General features: G+C 28.9%; 1 protein-coding gene and 1 pseudogene across 1 annotated transcript; one reads left to right on the forward strand and one right to left on the reverse strand.

The window, feature by feature from the left end:
* On the forward strand, positions 1–886 carry LOC104789058 (nematode resistance protein-like HSPRO1 pseudogene; annotated as a pseudogene).
* A 15-nt stretch (positions 887–901) lies between these two features.
* On the reverse strand, positions 902–2,441 carry LOC104789059 (glycosylinositol phosphorylceramide mannosyl transferase 1-like). Its single transcript, XM_019245801.2, has 4 exons — positions 2,049–2,441; positions 1,572–1,735; positions 1,405–1,475; positions 902–1,303 (listed from the first exon to the last, which is right to left on the reverse strand). The coding sequence occupies exons 1-4, from the start codon at positions 2,424–2,426 to the stop codon at positions 1,143–1,145; spliced, it is 774 nt and encodes a 257-aa protein (XP_019101346.1). The 5' UTR covers positions 2,427–2,441; the 3' UTR covers positions 902–1,142.
* Positions 2,442–22,892: the final 20,451 nt, after the last annotated feature.

Raw genomic sequence — 22,892 nt, forward strand, 5'->3', positions numbered from 1 at the left:
CTAATTAACATTTTTAGAATTTTGCAGAATTTTATATATTAATAATTATTTTAAAGAACACCAAGGAGCTCCAAGAGAATCAAATGCTCTACACTATTCATCAGATTCTTGAATCGTGGATTTACGTTTCCGTGAATCTTTTATATCGAATCGAGTCGAGGATCAAAGATGGAAACTTCGAGAAAGCTTCTTCCGACGTGTACTTGCTAGAGAGAAGCTGGAAGCTTCTGGCAGAGATCGAAGATTTACACATTCTGATGGATCCTGAAGATTTCTTGAAGGTGAAGAAACAGTTAAAGATCAAATCCACGTCTCAAAACGACGCGTTTTGTTTCTGGTCAAAAGGGTTAGTGGAGATGGCTAAGATGTCCAAAGAGCTGAGACAGAAAGTGCCAGCTGTGCTTGAAGTTGAGGTGGATCCCACCGGAGGTCCGAGGTTGCAAGAGGCGGCAATGAAGCTTTACTCGAGGAAGACAGAGTACGAGAAGATACATTTGCTTCAGGGAATGCAGGCGGTGGAGTCTGCAGCCAAGAGATTCTTTTTCGGGTACCAGAAGTTGGTGGCGACGATGATGGGGAGTGCGGAGGCTAATGCTAATAGAACCGTGGCGAGTCATGAGTCGTGTGATTCGCTGACTCAAGTGTTTATGGAGCCACCGTATTACCCGAGTCTAGATGCTGCAAAGACTTTTCTGGGAGAGTTCTGGAGCCAATTGGGTTGCAATGGAAGACACTGACACTACGATTAACGAATACTATCTACAGATGTAACAATACAACCGAAATTTTTGTAAGCATGTAACGATCAGTGTATGAATACATTTAACTCATTTTTTTTAGCACAACAACAATAGTTTCACAACATGAGATGTTACAAGTTACTATGTTACAAAAGGTACAATGAGGGTACACCATACACACTAGGCTACTACTATCTCTCTTTGTAAGATTCTATGAGAAACCCCATAAGCCACCAATTCTAAACTCTCGTTCTCTATCTTCTATCTTTCCGTAAAAGTAAGATCAGTTCTCTGTTTTGAACTCTTACTTGGCGTCAAACCCATCGATAGCTAGAACGTGAAAGTGTAGTAGTAACCAGTGGAAGAGAAAGCAGAAATGTACTACCATGCGAAAGAAGCAAATCACCAGAACCATAAATTGCGGCTATCCACGGCTTTCATGGAAGAGTATACAAGCGGCATTTTCCCGAATTCTGCCACAAAGCGATTTACGCAGTGCGTTCTTTTCTCTGTGTGCCCTCCTATGCTACTAATTCCAGTTGAACCGATTTCATATATTTTACCTACAAAAACAGGCCAAAAGAGGAGGATATGCTCTTCATCATCAAAGGTTATATCAGAATCATGTGGTGGTTCTCAAAGTGACCTGCGATTTTAGAATTACCTTTCACCCATATAGCAGGAGCGTTTGTAGCATTTGCGACCAGGAATGACATTGCAATATCTTCACAGTTCCTGTAATTAGATAAAGCTCACACTTAGGTGGAGTACATTTTAATCACATTCAGGAATACAAGAAAACACAAAGAGATAATGAAAGTGTTAAGGAACCTGTTCTTGGTTGTGAATTCCCTGATTGATGCCGGCATGCTCTTTGTGTAAAGGCTGAGGTACTTTTTGTGGAAGAAGGCTGCCTTTGAGAGTACCATACTATATGTACCACTCCACCAAACAGACCACCACCCGCTGTAAGTGTAGTAATTGGCTTTATCATTCTGCAGAAAATTGAAGTCAAACTTTCATGAAGTACGCGAAGTTTCTTTAAAGTTTAAATAATGAAAGAAGGTGATATAACCAATTCAAACACCATGTACAGAGTTCTTTCAATAGTAATACTAGCTGTTTGATCATAGGGATGGAGGAAGATAGACGATTCACTACTTAACTTAATTAATGGAGGGATCTATGAATTACAAGTTAAAAGGTCCCTAATAGCAAACAACCTGAAGAGAAACATTTTGACTATTTTGGTACTGTTATTTGATAAAGAAGCTTCTTGAGGATACTCAACAATAAAAAGAGACAAACCGATTTTTCAGGCCAATGAACACGGGGCACAAACCCCACCATTGTATCTGGAGCACTCTCCCAAACGTTGAATGCAAAATCTACCGTATGACAAGGGAATATGATATCATCATCTATTGAGAAGACAGCGTCTGTTTTCAAGTCTTTAATCTCTTTAAATCTGTTGTTCAAACTGTCTTCTTTGTTAATATCAAATCTCAGCTCAACCTCATGCCCATCTCTTGATTTTTTCTTCAGAACATTCTGAAGATACTCCTTAAGAGAATCTGATGGAGGGTTAGGTTCACTCCATACAATGTGAATAGAGTCAAGCCTAGAACATGATGCATAGTGTGAAACAGACTTCTTTAAGAGATCATATCTCTTCCATGTGTTCATCAAAAGTGTATAACCTTTCCTGCAGATTTGATAAAGAAAACCATCAAATTAAACAAGAAAGAACAAAACTTTGCTGCCTACTACCTAAATAGAAAAATTCTACTCCATAAGTCCTAACCTATACACATACCTACATATGCATATTTTGTTTACGCAACAAATAAAACCACTCATTAGCTTACCATAGCAAGATTATAAATTTCATTGGCTACAAATGACAGAATCTCAGTAGCTTCTGCATTCATATACCCATATATTTATTAAGCTTAACAACACCTAGGTTATTAACCCGCGCGGGTGTGTTTATGTCATCTGCTTTAAATCATTTTATATATTTTTTTTAATAGCTAGACATTGATATTGATATATAATAATACAAAAGTACTATAATGTTTTATTATATCTTAGGGCATCTTTAGGCCATCTTTATAGGGAGAACATGAGAAGTGTTCTTAGCCCAAAAAAATAGAAAAATAATGAATAGTGGCTTAGAACACTTTTTTTAGTTCTTGATGTAGAACTGATATTGGCTCAGTTCTAAACTGACGTGGCAAGGTGTGAATGGATACAAGTTTGTGCAAACAATTTTTCACAAATTAAAAGAGGATCTGATTGAGAATATATAGAATAAATTTAGACCTTAAACTATATATTAATTAAATAAAATGTTTGTGTACTTTAATTAAGTAATATGTTTTTTTTTATCTTTAATGTTTTTGTTGTTTCATAAAAATTTGGTTCCCCTAAAACTACTGATCTTACATTCAAATAAGGGTTGTTAATATTATGAAAATAATGTAAGATTTATTAGTTAAGATCTTTTGTTAAGAAGTTAGTTATTGGTAGAACATCTTTAAGATCATAAGATTTAATAATATAATATTCTTAAACATATTACAATTATAAAAACTTATAAAATAACATTTAAATTGCAAACTTATAAAACTTTTACTAAAATTCAAAATACAATACAAAATTTTTATGAAACAAAAAAAACATTGTAAATAAAATTTAAAAAAAAACCAAACAAACATATTACTTAATTAATTAAAGCACACAGATATTTTATTTAATTAATACATAGATTAATGTCGGCCAATCACGTGAATCCACAAACATTTTATTTTTTCTTTCTTTAGAAAAAGTCTCGGCCAATCACGTGAAGCCACGACCAATAAGAACTGGACTTAAATCAGTTCTCATTCAAGATAAAAAAAAATAGTTCTAAGCTCACTATTCATTATTTTTCTAATTTTTTTGGGCTTAGAACACCCTTGGTGTTCTCCCTCGATGAATTATTTAAAAGTAGTTTTCTTGATTAAATCTTCTTAATTTTGTTGATTATGGGTGAATGATTGCTAGGTGGGTTGTGCATAACCTTTGTATTAGGCTATTAGATTATTAATTTTTTGTAGAGTAATATAAAAATCAAGGGAACTCTTGAGGCATTAATTATATATAGAACAAGCAAATAATGTTTATGTCATGATGCATGTAATAGTAATATGATATTATATTGTTTTTTTGATAATAATGTGATATTTTATCTTATGAACGTTAATTTTATATATATCTATACTAATAAAAAGTAGGAGCTATAAGCTCCTAAAGGCGTCCACATAGGATTTAAAACCACCAACAGAGATAAGACATGTCACTCATTAACATTTTTTAAAATCTCAAGAATTTTCAATATTAAGAATTATTTTAAACAACCTATAAGGATTTGAAATGTCATTCATTAACATTTTTTAAATTTCCAGAATTTTTAGAAAAAGGAAATTTTTAAATTTATAGAAATAAAAGAACTATGTACAACGTCCCACATCGGCTAGAAATCTTTTAGACATTGGTTCAGAACCAGTATAAATAAAGATTAATATGCTTCCAACAGCGAATGAGCAGGAAAGCTTGATTTATCAGGCGTCCAAGTTAAAAAGTTTTATTCGTTTGATCCGATTTTTTATTTGATCAAACTAAAACTTTAAAACATTTCAAAAAATATTATAATATTGAAAATTTTTAAAAGTTTAAATATTATAAATATTGAAACTTTTAAAAGTTCTTAGCTTTTAAAAAGTTTTTAAATAGTTTAAAATATTATAAATATTGAACTTTTTAAAAGGTTCAAATATTATATTTTGAAACCTTTTAAAACTTCAAAATCTTATGATCTTTAAATTTTAAAAATTTATTACCTTTTAAAAGGTTTCTAAAAAATTATAATTTATATATTTTAAAAGTTTAAAATATTATAAATATTGAAACTTTTAAAAGGTTCAAATATTAAAAATATTTCAACTTCATAGAATTTTTGAAAATATTATAATTACATAACCTCCATAGAAATTTTAAAATATTATATCTATACTAATAAAAAGTTGAAGCTATAAACTCCTAAAGGTGTCCATATAGGATTTAAAACAACCAATAAGAATTAGATATTTCACTAATTAACATTTTTGGAAATATAGTAGTAATCTATATTGTTAAGAATTTTTAGAAGAAAAAAATTAAAATTTATAGAAAGAAAAGAAATAAGATTTGATATTCTTGCAGTAAAATTTTTATTTTTAAGTCTAAGAAAGAAGGATTGACGTCGCAAGACCTTAAGTTGATGTTATTTGAGTTTAAAGAAGAAGAATGAACGAAAAAAATAAATATTATTTTAACTATACATGTGTTTATATTACTTTCTCTGCGAGTAAGGATTTTGGTTTGAGAAGTTTCAATACATGTGGATCTTGAACCGAATAAGTATATGGATGAAATTATCAATAATTGGATGCATGTGTTGACTATGTTGGTCTTTATGAATTGCACAAATTTTATGAGAAAATAAAAGATTTTGGTCTTGAAGTTTTATGGGTTAACAAGTTGTATGGTAGTCTAAAAAAAATGTTTTTCAGTGAAAGAATGTGAAAAAGTTGACGAGGAAGAAGAAGAAAAAGAAGAAAAAGAAGAAGAGTATAACGAAGAACATGATAAAAGTAACGATGACAATTACCATAAAATTTGACAATGAAAATGACAAGAAAGAATATGAAAAATAAGAAAACATTGAATAAAAAACACGAAAACATAGGTGTGGGGATCAATTAAATATGAAAAACGAGATAAATTCAAGATTACAAAATTACTTCGTTTTTCCGGTGGTCAAAGAAATGGTTTAGGATATGTGAGGTTACCAGTTTGATTCGCCTTGCCTGGACGTCGAGTTAAATTCATGATTTTTTTGATCTGATTTGAATGTATAACACAACTCATTTTTATATTTTTAAACATTGTGTATCTGAAATTTAAATTTTTATTTAATACTAATATAATTTATTTTTATAAGATAATATTTCATTACTGTCATCAATCACATACTCCCTGCATTTCATAATATAAGATGTTTTAGAGAAGATTTTTTTGTTTCATAATATAAGATGTTTTCAAGTTTATATGCTACTTTTAGATTAGTTTAATATATTTTATTATGCAGTTTTATTTATGATTGCTTGAACTTTTTAAAAGTGTTCATTTCTTATATTTTGAAACGGAATGAATATATATAATTTTCATCAAAATATATCAAATTTGACTTGTCATTCATTAACATTTTTTAAATTTCCAAAATTTTTAGAAAAAGGAAAATTTTAAATTTATAGAAATAAAAGAACTATGTACAACGTGCCACATCAGCTAGAAATCTTTTAGGCAATGGTTCATAACCAGTATAAATAAAGACTAATATGCTTCCAACAGTGAATGAGCAGAAAATCTTGATTTATCAGGCGTCCAAGTTGAAAAGTATTATTCGTTTGATCCGATTTTTTATTTGATCAAACTAAAACTTTAAAAAGTTTCAAAAAAAATCATAATATTGAAAATTTTTGAAAGTATAAATACTATAAATATTGAAACTTTTAAAAGTTCTTAGCTTTTAAAAAGTTTTTAAATATTATAATTTTTAAATTTTAATAGTTTAAAATATTAGAAATATTGAACTTTTTAAAAGGTTCAAATATTATATTTTGAAACCTTTTAAAAGTTTAAATATTATAAATATTGAAACTTCTAAAAGTCTTAGCTTTTATAAGGTTTCAAAATCTTATAATCTTTAAATTTTAAAAATTTCTTAGCTTATAAAAGGTTTCTAAAAAATTATACTTTATAAATTTTAAATGTTTAAAATTTTATAAATATTGAAACTTTTAAAAGGTTCAAATATTAAAAGTATTTCAACTTCATAGAATGTTTGAAAATATTACAATTACTTAACTTCCATAGAAATTTTAAAATATTATATCTATACTAATAAAAAGTTGAAGCTATAAACTCCTAAAGGTGTCAATATAGGATTTAAAACAACCAATAAGAATTAGATATTTCACTAATTAAGATTTTTTGGAAATATAGTAGTAATCTATATTATTAAGAAGTTTTAGAAAAAAAAATTGTAGAAATAAAAGAAATATAATTTGATATTCTTGCAGTAAATTTTTTATTTTTAAGTCTAAGAAATAAAGATTGACGTCGCAAGACCTTGAGTTCATGTTATTTGAAGAAGAAGGATCGACGAAAAGCACAAATATTATTTTAACTATACATGTGTTCATATTACTTTCTCTGCGAGTAAGGATTTTGGTTTGAGAAGTTTCAATACGTGTGGATCTTAAACCGAATAAGTATATGGATGAAATTATCAATAATTGGATGCATGTGTTGACTATGCTGGTCTTTATGAATTGCACAAATTTTATGAGAAAAGAAATGATTTTGGTATTGGAGTTTGATGGGTTAACAAGTTGTATGGTAGTTAAAAAAATGTTTTTCAGTGAAAGAATGTAAAAAAGTTGACGAGGAAAAAAAAGAAGAAGAATAGTATAACGAAGAACTAGATAAAAAATAACGATGACAATTACCATAAAATTTGACAATGAAAATGACAAAAAAGAATATGAAAAATAAGAAAACATTGAATAAAAACACGAAAACATAGGTGGTAGCAATCAATTAAATATGAAAAACGAGATAAATTCAAGACTACAAAATTATTTTGTTTTTCTGGTGGTCAAAGAAATGGTTTAGGATATGTGAGGTCACCAGTTTGATTCGCCTTGCCAGGACGTCGAGTTAAATTCATGACTTTTTTATCTGATTTGAATGTATAACACAACTCATTTTTATATTTTTAAAAATTATGTATCTGAAATTTAAATTTTTACTTAATACTAATATTTTTTTTTTAATAAAATAATATTTCATTACTGTCATCAATCACATACTCCCTCCATTTCATAATATAAGATATTTTAGAGAAGATATTTTGTTTCATAATATACGATGTTTTCAAGTTTCTATGATACTTTTAGATTAGTTTAATATTTTTTATTATGCAGTTTTATTTATGATTGGTTGAACATTTTTAAAGTGGTCATTTATTATATTTTGAAACGGAGTGAGTATATATAATTTTTATCAAAATATATCAAATAAATCCACGCGTAGCGTGGATTCAAAACCTATTTATACTAAATAAAAGTAGGAGCTATAAGCTTCTAAGGCTGTCCACCTAGGATTTTAAACATCCAATAGAGATTCGACATGTCACTAATTAACATTTTTAAAATTTGCAGAATTTTATATATTAAGAATTATTTTAAACAACCTATCAGGGTTTGACATGTCATTCATTAACATTTTCTAAATTTCCAGAATTTTAAATTTATGGAAATAAAAGAACTATGTATAACATCCCACATCGGCTAAAATGTTTTTAGACAATGGTTCAGAACCAGTATAAATAAGATTAATATGCTTCCAACAACGAATGAGTAGGAAAGCTTGATTTATCAGGCGTCCAAGTTTAAAAGTTTTATTCGGTTTGATCCAGTTTTTTATTTGATCAAATTAAAACTTTAAAAAGTCTCAAAAAATATTATAATATTTAAAATTTTTAAAAGTTTAAATATTATAGATATTGAAACTTTTAAAAGTTCTTAACTTTTAAAAAGATTTAAATATTATAATTTTTTAAATTTAAATAGTTTAAAATATTATAAATATTGAAACTTTTAAAAAGATTCAAATATTATATTTGAAAACCTTTTAAAAGTTTAAAATATTATAAATATTGAAATTTCTAAAAGTCTTAGCTTTAGAAAGGTTTCAAAATATTATAATTTATAAATTTTTAAAATTTCTTAGCTTTTAAAAGGTTTTAAGAGAATTATAATTTATAAATTTTAAAAGTTTAAAATATTATAAATATTGAAACTTTTAAAAGTTTAAAATATTATAAATATTGAAACTTTTAAAAGTTTCAAATATTAAAAATATTTAAACTTCACAGAATATTTTAAAATATTATAACTACTTATCTTCCATAGAAATTTTAAAATATTATATCTATACTAATAAAAAGTTGAAGCTATAAACTCCTAAAGGTGTCCATATAGTAGTAATCTATATTATTAAGATGTTTTAGAAAAAAAAGTAAAAGTAAAATCTATATAAATAAAAGAAATATGTACAAGAATTTTAGTTTGACAAGTTTCAATATATGTGGATCTAAAACCGAATAAGTATATGGATGAAATTATCAATAATTGGGTGCATGTGTTGACTATTTTGGTCTTTATGAATTGCACAAATTTTATGAGAAAATAAATGATTTTGGTCTTAGAGTTTTATGGGTTAATAAGTTGTGTGGTAGTCTAAAAAAAAACTTTTTCAGTAGAAGAATGTGAAGAAGTTAACAAAGAAGAAGAAGAAGAGTATAACACAGAACCTGACGGTAAAAGTAACGATGACAATTACCATAAAATTTGACAATGAAAATGACAAGAAAGAATATGAAAAATAAGAAAACATTGAATAAAAAACATGAAAACATAGGTGGTAGCAATCAATTAAATATGAAAACGAGATAAATTTATGATTATAAAATTGTTTCGTTTTTCTGGTGGTCAAAGAAATGGTTTAGGATATGTGAGATCACAATTTTGATCCGTCTCACCTGGACGTCGAGTTAGATTCATGATTTTTTTGATCAGATTTGATTTTATAATACAACTGATTTTTATATTTTTCAAACTTGTGTATCTGAAATTTGTTTTTTTCCTTAATACTAATTAAAATTTTTATAAAATAATATTTCATCAAAGGTCATCAATCATATATAAGTTCATCAAAATATATCAAATAAACCCACGCGTTGCGTGGGTTCAAAACCTAGTATATTAGTACATATTCTATATTTTTAAAATTAGTCTATCATAAATGAACTTGGTTTCAATTTTTACTTTAAAAGTATGAAAACTTTTTTTGTTTTAATTGGTTTGATCAGTAGTTTTATTTTTAAGTTATATGGTATATGCTTTCATTAGGAAATATATTATATGTTAGAACAAAAAGGTTGGAAGAAATATATTTTTGTAGCAATGTAAATTTTGTTTTTAAAGCGAACTATACACCATATAATATAGAAATAAAATAAAGTATACTAGGAGAGTTACCCGCACACTTGTGCGGGCAAGAATTAAATAAAAAAAATGTCAAATAAATATCCTATTTTCAAATTAGATTTGTGTTCTTTTTAAATATGTTCAAAATTGTAATTATTTTTGTATTTTAATCTTTTAATCTCACATTTCTAAATGGACAATTAAAAAGAGTATTTAATAAAATCTTAATTAAAGTCTTCAATATATGTAATCTTCTTAAAATAATTTTGAAGCCCATTTGCAAAATTTCAAGAATTTAATGAGCCCAATCCATATTATGTGGTTAATTTTAATTAGGTAGAATCTGGGTCAAAATAATTTATAATTTCGTTTAGACCAATAAGAAATCTTAGAAAGCAACCCATAAAAGGGTTTATAGTACTTGATCATACAAACTTTCAAAATAATTAAAAATTTAGCATATACAAAAAGTTTGTTAACTAATGTGCCTTCAGCTTAAACTCCTCCAGTTTACCCTTCATGCTGCATTATGTGCTTAATGTAATAACGTCCAGCAAATTCCGAGCTAAAAAATTAGAAAACACATTCATAAGTTAGACCTTAACATGATACACCACTTGATATTTATGAACATTAAAAACTTACATAGCCTTGTGATTCTCAAGTCCTTCAAACTCCGGTTTTATAAAGATCTTGGAGGAGGCCAATGTGTTTACATACACGGTTCACCTAGGGATGTTTTAAGTATTAAAAAGATTGCTAAATGAGTATACAACCTAGTCTTCAGCATTTGTTCAATCTAGCAAATTCTATTAATAGTAAATACCTTCATACTCTCCAACCCTCCAGAAACGCAGTACACAAAACACCGGTTCAGTTTGATATGTGAGATGGCATCCAGATGACTCCCATGAAGACATAAAAAGGTTAGCATAGTAATTCATTGCACGACACTTTACAGTTTCATTCCTACAGATGAATATACTTGTTACACTCTACAAAATAAAGACAAACTTATATATCTTAAAATCAGTAAAGATGGAATAAATGTGACTTACCTGCCATTTAATGTGTGACAACCCGTCCGTGGACCCCACTAGCCTCACTGCTAGTTGCCCCCATAGGCTGGCGCTGCAGGGCAACGATCCTAACCCATCACTGTGGACTAACTCACATAATCCACCAGTAGGTTATTGGTGCATCAGGCGTTCCTCGAACCCTGGTCCCTCACCTTTTAACAACCTTCCCACAGACAAGTTGCCACCAATTGACCTGCAGATCAATTGGTGGCAACTTGTCTGTGGGAAGGTTGTTAAAGGGTGAGGGATCAGGGTTCGAGGAACGCCTGATGCACCAATAACCTACTGGTGGATTGGGATATTCACAGTGATGGGTTAGGATCGATGCCCTGCAGGGCCAGCCTATGGGGGCAACTAGCAGTGAGGCTAGTGGGGTCCACGGACAGGTTGTCACATAATGTGTCAAAACAACTTCATTAACACCATTTCGATTTCCATGATTTCTTCTGTCCTCCACAGCTACTACACATCCGCAAACATCTATTTTTGGAAAAAGTCAGGAATTTTCTTTACAATGTATGTCTCCAAAGCTTTTAAACATTCACATGAAACTATTTTGGTAAAAGTTCAATTTGTACTTTTCTATTGGAGGGACCAATAAACAAAGTTCCAAAATTCTTTTAAAGTTTCTAGATAACTCAACACAAAGCTAGTAAACAATCCAATCCAATTTATTTATCCTATGATAACCAAAATAAATTACAAATAAATTTAGAAAAATGTACCGAAAGATATGTGATGATTGATCCTTCCATGATATATATCATCCAAATCTTTGAATCGGAAGTAATTTTTGGAGTTGATTGATTCGAGCAGGAACATGGTTGAATCATCCGTAAACTTGATCTGAAAAGGATGATGAGTATTCATCTCCCTGAGGGTTGGATTGATGATTTGAAAATTCCGAATTTCATACCATTCGCCCTCGTAAATATACTTCCGGAGCTTTTTAAGTATAGTTGGGACAAAGGCGACCTCAATCGTGTCACCCTTCAAAGTTTGTTAAAATCGTGTAAGTAATCTAATATATAAACACTACTAAAATAAAGATTTATGTAAAATCGATTTTCGATTAACTTCTCTAACCTTCGTATCCACAAGAAGAAGAACACGTTTTGTGAAGAACTCGGTGACATGCCAAGAATTCAAGACTTTAGCGTGAATAATACCATTTAGGCAACACTTCAACAGAGCAGATTGTCGCGATTGTTACACATGTTCGCGCCTGTAAAGAACAAATCAAACGTTTGTTTTCAGATAGATAAGTCAGAAGAATTTAAGGTTCACAATATCAATTTTACTTTAGAAACATTATCTCAAGTGCATAAACAATTTGGTCCATAGTACTCTTTTCGTTCACAATGAAAAACTCCTCATATAATGTCACTTTTGGTTTCTGAGGGCTTGTGTCATCATCAAGTTGTATTAAATCAACAGCATCCGTGGGCAACCTGTATAGTTATGATAATAATAAGAATATATATATAAATATATATAACATGTCTTGCAGAATAATATGGAAGGGATATATATATATATATTCATATATATATATATATTCATATATATATATATATACTTACTTATTTCGAAACGCGTCTACTTCAGACATAGCTGGATTTATCTGAATGTCAGTAGACTTGAACGCATTGGAAATACTATAATTCCCTGTAACGTGGATTTAATTGGCAACGTTAGAGTTGACAATCATAAGCTTTAAGTTTTTTTCCGAAAGTCAGATATTACCTTTCCATTCCTTTAGGCATGCAAATCTTATTACACAAACAACAACAGTATCTTGATGTTCTTTTATTTGTGTATCAAAATCCTTTGCAAGTTCACCCCACACTGTGCAATTTAACCGGGTTCCACTATTTTACGAATGCATGAAATAAGAATAAAAATTAGTTATGATATTTTAAATTAATTAAAAAAAAAAAAAATAAGGATCCTTACGTTAAATCTTGCAAATCCAAACTCAATTTGACATTATCCTTTCCTTTCGTTTTAACGCTGTCAAGATTTCCGACACCAACAATCTGGCCGATTACATCTACAAAAAAACATATAAATTATTATTTTTTATCGTAAAATTAACTTTTTTAAAAAAAAATTAACAACTTACCAAACAATACATTCTTGTCTAATTCTCCAGCCAAGATAGAAGTAAAAGTCTGAAAATATTTTTCTGGAACACGAACTGGAAATTCATCACATAGTTTCACAACCGTGGTTCTATAAAAGATGATTTTAAATCCCAAAGAACTTGTCTTATAATTACTATCATAATCTACTAAGTTGAATGTATCAAATATTTTAGATTCGCCGACAACGAGTTGGTTCTGAAATCTGCTGACCAAACCATCTTCAATAGATGCATGTATCCTTGTACCCTATATATAACGATTTGAAGTTATTAAGCTATTTTCGAGATTTACTGAAAATTCATAGAGAAGTCAAATAAATATCACGTTTAATTTTTTTTAAAAACTTCCATCACTGTCAATGAAGACCATCTGTAGGGACTTAAATGACTTCCAAAGTCTTATGATATAGACTCTAATCTTTTGATGGTCTAACGCAGGGTTGAGATTGCCTAACTGAACAAAAGGTCGAACATTCATATTTTTAGAAGTCATATTGAGTTGCGCATACGACTCTTTAACACATTATAGAATCAATATTTATAGAGATGTTATACAACCGTCTTGATTTTATTTTTATTTTAGAATATTTTCTTACTTTTTTTTAAAGACGATAATGATGAGGAATGTAAACATATCATTTTTGAATATTCTCGATATGCTTAATATCATTATTCAAAAAGTAAATTTACATAATTTTACTCTTTCAGATTTAATGAAAATCATCAAGCAGTTGTAAGTTACCATATGTCGATCTTTAAAATAAACGTTATTTTGTAAATTATAATAATGGTCTTAAATATTTTTAATTAAACAGATCTCTATATGTTATAATTTGCAACTATTTAAATTTATAAATAATCCGGAAAAATAATATTTTAATTAATTTATAAAATCCCAACAAATATTCAAATACAAATTCACAAAAATGTTTATCAATAATATTCAAAAAATACGGAACATCGAAGTTCGGATTTGAGCATAGTTATCAATAAGGATTTCGATGCTTCTCAAAGGAGTCCTCAACAGCAAGATGAATATAAGAGTCAAGTGAATCTCTGTATTTTGCAGAAGGATAAATTCTAATCAGTATTTTTCATATTGCAGAAGGATAAATTGTAATCAGTATTTTTTCATATCAATTAATCATTAATCAAATAAAGTTAGATTTGATTATTACCTTAGGTCCATAACAAACCTATAGTCGGTATCATCCAAATCTTTGATTCTTGACTCACCATGATCAACGTAATTGTACCTAAATATTTAATGTTAGTCAGATACATCCACATATTTTTAAAATATATAATCGAAAGATGATCCAAAGTAAAACTCTGACTTACATGAACATGTAGTCTGCAAATTCTGCACTCTTTGGGTTCTCGACAATCTCCGTGCATCCATCGCCGTTGGTTAGGAGAACATTATCATCTAGCATCACCAATTTTAAATAAATAAATTATTCATTATCATAATAAACTGTATTGAACTTCTAAACTAATATTCTATAAACAAATGTAATCACCTCCGAATATTACTGCTTTCCACATCTTGAACAGACAGACCCTCTTCCTGTTACGCAGTTTGAAAGTTTTGAACATATGATTGGCATAGACCCCTGTTGCGAAGCAAGTCAAGTACATATCCCCTTTGGAAAAAGGTTTGTTGATATAATAATGTCAACCAACGTATTTTATCAAGTACTTTAAACAGTTTCTAAAAATATTACTATTCATATATAAACTTACTCAATCGACTCGATAGTGAATTTTATGTAGCGATCCATAAAGCTCCAACGATAGACACCATCTTCTTTTTTGAAACTCTTGATTTCACCCATATTGGTGATGCATCCAATCAAATTAACTGCCATAAAAACAATTAATATGTATTAAAAATAACAAATTAATGTTTTCTAAAACAATCCATTATAAAGTCTGATTTACCGTAAGGCCATCTTCCATGAAACGCATTATCATAAACACGTTTAAAATCTAGATTATTAAAAGATTTGCAAATGATAGGATCTCTTGCAAAACTGATTACAGTTTTGTCTGTGAAGAAGATCCGATAACCGTTTTTAGTTTTCTGGATCTGTTCTTTGTCATCCTTAACTTCGAACTTCTCTATAACATAAGTTCGATCCTCCGACAAATTAAATTCCGGAACACCATTGAGTGATGCCGGGATAGTAGCATGTCCAAATGTACCCTAATTCAGAGTATGATTATCTAAAGTATTTAGACACACGAATACATATGAAGAAACAACGAAATAAATCTGTATAACATACCTCTTCGTCTACCAAGATTAGTTCTGTCGACACATCATTCGAACGATCTCTCACTCTCCATGAACGAAAAACCTTGGCACGAATCATCCATCCCATTGTCCAAGGACACAATTTGTTGAGCATCACAAATCTCGCCATTTTTTTTTTCTTAAAAAATAAAAGTATTTGAGTTAGAGAGAAGTTTCAAAAGAGAGTGAAATGTAGAAGTTGAAAAGACAATAGTTTAGTTTTAAGTTTTAAAACTCGACTATAAGAATTTATAAGGTCTTAATGGTTGCATAAAAAGTATCGACTCGAAGGGATGTTACCACTCACACCTTTTAACTAAATAATTGAAAGGTTCATGAATATGTAGATATCAGAGGGGACGACTATTTTGAATACAAAAGGGAATTAATATAATATAGATTTCGTTTTATGTATTATATAATAATTTAATAATATTATAAATCAATTTAAAATCCAATCACATTATCATAGGGGATTAAGTATCATTTTTTTTTATAAATATGAAGTATAAAAGTCATACACTTTAAAATTAAATTCAAATTTCCATATCAGCAAAGGCATCCAACATCTGTGTGACTTGAGGACATGGAGGATTGATCATGACACTGGTACAATTGTGCACCGTGGTAGCCATCCATGTATCTACATTAATAAAATTTGATAATTAGTTATCTTTTTATAAAGAAACATATTATAAATATATCAGCAAGAAATGGTTCGAACTTTTATTACTTTCGAGCTTGGCAAAACGTAATACACATATGATAATATCATTGTCACAATGTATCCAATGGTCATAGAAGCCGTTCGCGTAGTCTTTTGGTAAACGACATGAGAAACGTTCACCCCTACAAATTATCATCATTGAGTACTTCTCAAATCATTGAAATTTAAAATAGAAAGCTCAATAATTTAGAACAACTTACTCAATATTTTCAAGAACAACAAATAACTCATTCCATTCTTTGTATGGTGGACCTTGTTCCATGCTATTTCTAACACTAAAGACTCTTCCGATACGATCTACTAAATTTTTTACAATAATTTAACTAATCAAGCACTTCAAACTTAACATATACTATAATAATAAATTGTTACCCTTACCTACATAATGATCAGAATCAAAATATCCACTTTTAATATTACTGAATGATACAAAAGAGTAAAATTGATCTGAAGACAAAGGAAGTATTTTTTTAAACCATGTCCCATCTCTCCAATGTATTCTGAAACGATGGTCAGTTGGCCTAAAACCGCCATCAACATTGCTTAATGAGAAACTTGATAACATAATCCATTCAACTTCTTCCAAATCGTTTAGAAAGATGTCACGATAAGGAGAACCCATCAATACATGGATTTTTGTACCCTACATAAACGTTTTACATAAGTACATAAAACTAAATTAAATTTTTAATAAAACATTATATAATGAAAATATACCTTCTCAGCTACTATGATTAAGTCTGTTGATTTGAAAAGAGGATGACGACACTCATATTTCCTCAGAATTTTTACGTTAATTTTCCACTCATGAACGAAGGGGTTTAGGTCATCCACATCGAAAAAATAGTCTCTCTTCACTATCCTTTTTTATAGCATTGGATAGGAGGTTAGCCATAATAAACTTATTTTCAAATAATTCTCAAAGAGATCTGTCTTTTAAACGTATTTATATATACATAATACAGAAATCTGTTTTGGAATATTTACATCTAAAGATATTGTCAAATATTCATTATATTTATCATCGTCAAAACTTTAATGGTATTTGTAAAAAAATCATAAATTAGTAAATCATTATTATCATGTTTCCCGTCATTTTTGTAAAATTTCTGTTTTGTATCAGTATTCAATATTTTTTAGATATCTACATTCCAAATTATGTTATCACCACAAACATTTCCGGTTAGTAAAAATTAAAATATTCTTTATTTTATACTGATTGCAAAGCTTATTAACAAAATATATTTATTTTCATAGTTATATTTTATATTATCTTCATATTTTTATGTAATTACCATAATTAGTTATCCGTATATACCATAATTAGATATTCGTATATATATATATATATATATATATATATATATATCTAATACAATAGAATTCTTTGATTAGATCATACTATAATTATATTGCTTAGTTTAAAATTATTTAAATTAAATTCAATCAATCTTAAAGTCAATTAATCTATTAATACAAAACTCGCTGAGAATTTCCTCAAAATAAGTTCTTTATATGATAATCACCAAAACGGTTATTTCGTAAATTTAAAAATCATTGTAAAGGCCAAACTCAAATATAATAGATATTTTATGATATATCAAATTACACTTTAAATATTATCAATATCAGTTCTCCATTAAGGCAAAATCCTCAAACATCTGCGTGACTTGAGAACATTCAGGATTGATCATGACCATTGTACAATTGTGTACCGTTGTTGCCATCCATGTATCTACATTAACAATAAGTAATTAATTAACATATTTTTAATTATAAACAATAATATTTTCAACGTGTATAAATAATACAAACCTTTGATAGTCTCAAGTTTGGCAAAATGTAACACACATATGATATCAAAATCACAATTTATCCAATTATTGAAAAAGACATTCGCGTAGTCTTTTGGTAAACGACATGATAATCGTTCAAACCTACAATTATACGTTGTGTACAATTAGAGACATTAATGAATACGATTGTATTATTAATTCAAATTTCGATAATAGAACGACTTACTCAATATTTTCCAAAAGGACGTACAACTCATCCCATTCTTTATATGGTGGACCTTCATCAAAACGATTTCCAACAGTGTACACTCTTCCAATAATGTCTGTTCATAAAAATTGCATTAGAAATTATTTAACAGGTATTTTTAAAATTTTTAATATAGTTATTTTAATCTCACCTACACAATGATCATGGTCTAATTTCCCTCTTTTGATATCATTAAATGATAAAAAAGAATAAAACTGCTTGGAAGACAAAGGATGAATTTTTTTAAACCATGTTTTGTCTCCCCAATGTATCATAAAACGATGATCAGTTAACTTTAAAACCCCATCAACAATGGTTAGTGAGAAACTTGATAACGTTATCCAGTCACCTTCTTCCAGATCGTTTAAAAAGATGTCACGATAAGGAGGATGCATCATCACTTGAATTTTTTTACCCTACATTATTAAAAAATATATAAGCAACATAATATTTTTTTTTTTTGAAATTTATCATACGGGATACATACTGTAAAATTACCTTATCATCGACTACAATCAAGTCTGATGATTTGAAATTAGGATGCCAGACCTCAAACTTCCTCAGTATTTTGACGTTAATCGTCCACTCATGAATAAAAGGGTTTAGGTCATCCACATCGTAAAAATAGTCTCTCTTTCTGTTTTTTTAATAGGATCGAACAGAAGACATGCCATGCTTATAAAAGAGAAAAAAATCTTATGGTAAAACTAAACCTAAGATCTCGATTTTATAAAGTTGTTATCAGAAATATATATATATATATACATTATCCTTTTTTTTTTGGAAATCGTACATTTACGATATTGTCAAAACTCAATATTCCTTATCATTAGATAAATTCGATGGTATATATTCATTCTCAGTAATCACCAATATATTTTTATATTTACATAAACTTTAAATATTTACCTAATCTTTTAAGAAACTTACGATTTTAAAAAGTTTTAAATATTTGTATAAATATCTCATTCAATGAATATAGGAACTATATAACATGAACATTTATGGAAATATTAAAGTCCAAGACTAAATTATGTTTATTTACGATTTATGAGAATAACTTTAAACTAATTTTAGAATTCGTAATTAGGTCAATATCTCTATTTTATATTATCGCTTTAACGAATTATCGGGTTTTAGAATAATAAAATAAAGCATCGATTATATTTTACGTCAGATAATAAAAAATTTAAAATTCAAGAACAACAAACGATTAAGATAAAATTCTTAACATTGTTAACCACTAATAAAGGGAACACGAAGTTTATCCCAATCAATATTAGGAATAACACATTCTTTTTCATCTTTCTCAATAACAACCCTAACATCTTCTAGCCTGTTTCGTTCTTCAACCAAGTCGATTTGCCCCTCCAAGATATTGTTTATTAGCGAGATCTGAGCATCGATTGTTTCAAGCTGACAGCTTAAGCCGACAGATTCTTCCTTTTTGTTGATATACTCTTTCAACATATCAATAATCGCAGTGAAATGTTTCGTCGTTTCCTTTAGAACCACGTCTCTCGATTTTCTGAACGCTTGTTTAACCATGTCGATTGCTCCATCTTCCCATCCGAAAGCTGACATGGGCTCTTTCCGTTTCCTAGAACTTTCACCTTCCATCTATAATTCTGAAAAGAAAAATATAAAAATATTTAAACTTTCAAACTAAGAACTGCTGAGACGAAAAAATTAATCTAATATCGTTTGGGATCTTACCACAAGGTTATGGATGATAATAAGCTTTTATTTTTCTCTCTCTTTCTTGACAGGGGAAAACAAATGGTCACGATAATAATATAAAGACGTAAAATGCTTAAATATTAGTTCTAATAGTTGCGAAGGTTCTCAAATTGGCGTTTATTAAGGCCAGGCGCATATAGATTAACCAAGAAAAACCTTCGATCCTCTCTGTCAAATTTTATATTTAAATTTAATTAAAATCACGTGAGAATTTTGTAAAGATATTTATTATTTTAGTAAAATACTTAATAAAAGTTAAATAATCATTCAAAAACATAATTAAATAAATAAAAACAAATATTCATGCCCAAAGTTTTAACAAACTATACAAATCATTCTTCATCTTCATTATCTTCATCACTGGAATCAACATCTAGCCAGCGTCTGTAAAAATAAAACAATTCAGGATTAAACTTCCCACATAATTTTGTTTATACTATTTTTTTCAATTTATTTAAATTATGAAATTACAGCATATCGCCAGTATTAATTCCATCTACTTCATCTTCAAGAATGACCTTTGAGCATTGCAACTGAGACATCAACATTGCATACCTAGCAAAGTAGAATTTAAGTAAAATGATATTTTGGGTGGTATATGAGACTTAATATTGAACAGTACCTTCGTAAACAGAGATCCTCCAAAACAGAAGAGTACACATTATTGGTTGATTAGTAGTATAGGTAGGCGAAGACATAATTTTTTTCCGTTTCTCAAGAAATGCAGTACAAACCGAACCAACAGCAACACATTCAATCTCTTGGCCACTTTCAGAAAAAAAAAATGATTGTATATAATTTAATCAAGAACTGTTTAAAATAAAATTTGTATGTATTTATAACGTTATAGAAAGTTTTAAAAAATCTCTTACTTGTGTTCAAGGATAGTGAAGGTCATAACTTCATTCTCTGAAATGTAGCCATTTTGATTATCAAGGAAATCAATCATCTGCGGCTCGTTTATATGTATCACCATTCCTAAGACATCTAATATAGAAAATAATTCTAATGTTAAAAAAATATAGTAAAAATAAGATGCATGTATGAACATGAATTGAGTATAATAACTTACCTACACAACAATTCTTCTCGTCAGGCGTCGCATTTTGCATTCTCGGTGCATCATACATAAGAATAAAATTGTCAATACTTCGGGGATTTATTAGAACCATTTTTGTTTTTTCTTGGATCTGTATAAATGATCTCAAACGGATGGTTTGAATTTCGGAATGATTGTTGACCTTCAATCACCATAAATCTAGAAATCCCGTACCAGTCTCCTTCATTGAGCTTTCCATAGTAACGGTCTACATAAAGTCCTGCATCTATCTTGGCATCAATCCTATTTCCCTATAATATAAACATAATATAGCATTCCATTGATTTATTTTGTTGTAAATCTTGTTTGATATTTGTAAAAACGGCAAAATGGGATGAGGAAGAAAATTTACCCTTTCGTCTACCAAAATCAAACTTTGATAAAAAGGCTGTCCTTGAATAAAATGCGGTGGCCATTCTCGAAGTATTTTCACAGCAACTTTTGGGTTACGTAAAGTAGGTTTCAGATCTTTCAAGTACAGCACCATCCCGATTGGTCTTTTTTTTTTGCGTGTATTTAGAAGCAAAAAAAAGTTTCTGAGAGAACTTACAATTTGTTGTACTTCAAATATTCATAGACAAAAAAGATAAGAATTATAAAATTACAGTTAAATATTTGTGTGGATTGTATTAAAACCCGTGCTCTACACAGGGAAAGCTGCATGAGTCTCTGTTCGATATGAATGATCAATGTTTTCGTATTTTCAGAATACTTTATTTTTTAAAAATTAAACTGGATGGTTGAAACTCTAAATTTCAGATTGCATGCCTACCTTTTTTTTTTCAACTTGCATGCTGACATCTTTTAATTATCATGCATTGGGCTATCGTTTTTTTGTTAAGATTTTGGTTGATACTTCATTGGAAACCTAAAAGTCTTCCTCTTCATATTTCTTTATAAGTAATTTATATGTAGTTAATTTTTATATTTTTGTTTAAAGGTAAAATTAATGGTTTTTTAAACCATAATTCGTCATATGTAAATAAATTAATTAGCTAATTAAATGTAAATAAATTAAAACATTCACTTTTATATCAAAGCAAGAATTTTTTTAAAATCCAACTACTAATTAAATATAAAATAATTTAAATCCCATAAAATCCCTAGAAAGCCATAAAAAATGTGGAAGTCAGTCTTCTATCCGCGAGTCCTCTTCCTCGATCTCCTATAATTCAATTAAGTAGAACATGAAAGAAGTTTATAAACAAAATTCGTTTTCATCTATTTTATAGCATGAACAGAGATGATATTCTTACAATTCCATCATTTTCGCAACCTCAGAATTGCGAGGATTGAGTGTTATTCGCGTACAAACTGTAGAAGATATACTTCTTTTTTCTACAAAGTTATAACAGAATTTATTCCTTTAAATACCCGATCAACATAAATATGCAATAATTATAATTAAATTAATTGTATACCTTGGAAATCTTCAATAACACCCCAACGAATAACACAAATTAAACGTTCATCCTGGAATGATTTTAAAGCATCGTAGAATTTTGCAGCCGTTTTTTCGAATAATTCACACCTTAGTAGGGTTCCACTAAAATTAAAAATTTAAAATTTGTATATTTCAAAATAATGGCTAAAGTTTATGATTATGTATAATATATAAATATATATATGAGTATTATAATTTACCTGAAATCACGAAGATCAAATGAGATTTTGTGGTTAATTGAGATATCCTCTCCTCATTTTTTAATTTTAAGATTATCTTCAGTACTTTGCAGCTCATCATCTTTTTCATCCTCTTCTAAATCTTGGGCATAATGTTCGTCATCTTGATCATCGTTACCACTGTTATCTGATTGGTATTCGCCATCATCATCAGTTTCTTCCTCAGTATCATCCTCTTCTTCATCCGTTGTATCAT

This window comes from Camelina sativa, chromosome 5 (genome assembly GCF_030686135.1).
Source record: "Camelina sativa cultivar CO46 ecotype springtype chromosome 5, ASM3068613v1".
Lineage (NCBI taxonomy): Eukaryota > Viridiplantae > Streptophyta > Magnoliopsida > Brassicales > Brassicaceae > Camelina > Camelina sativa.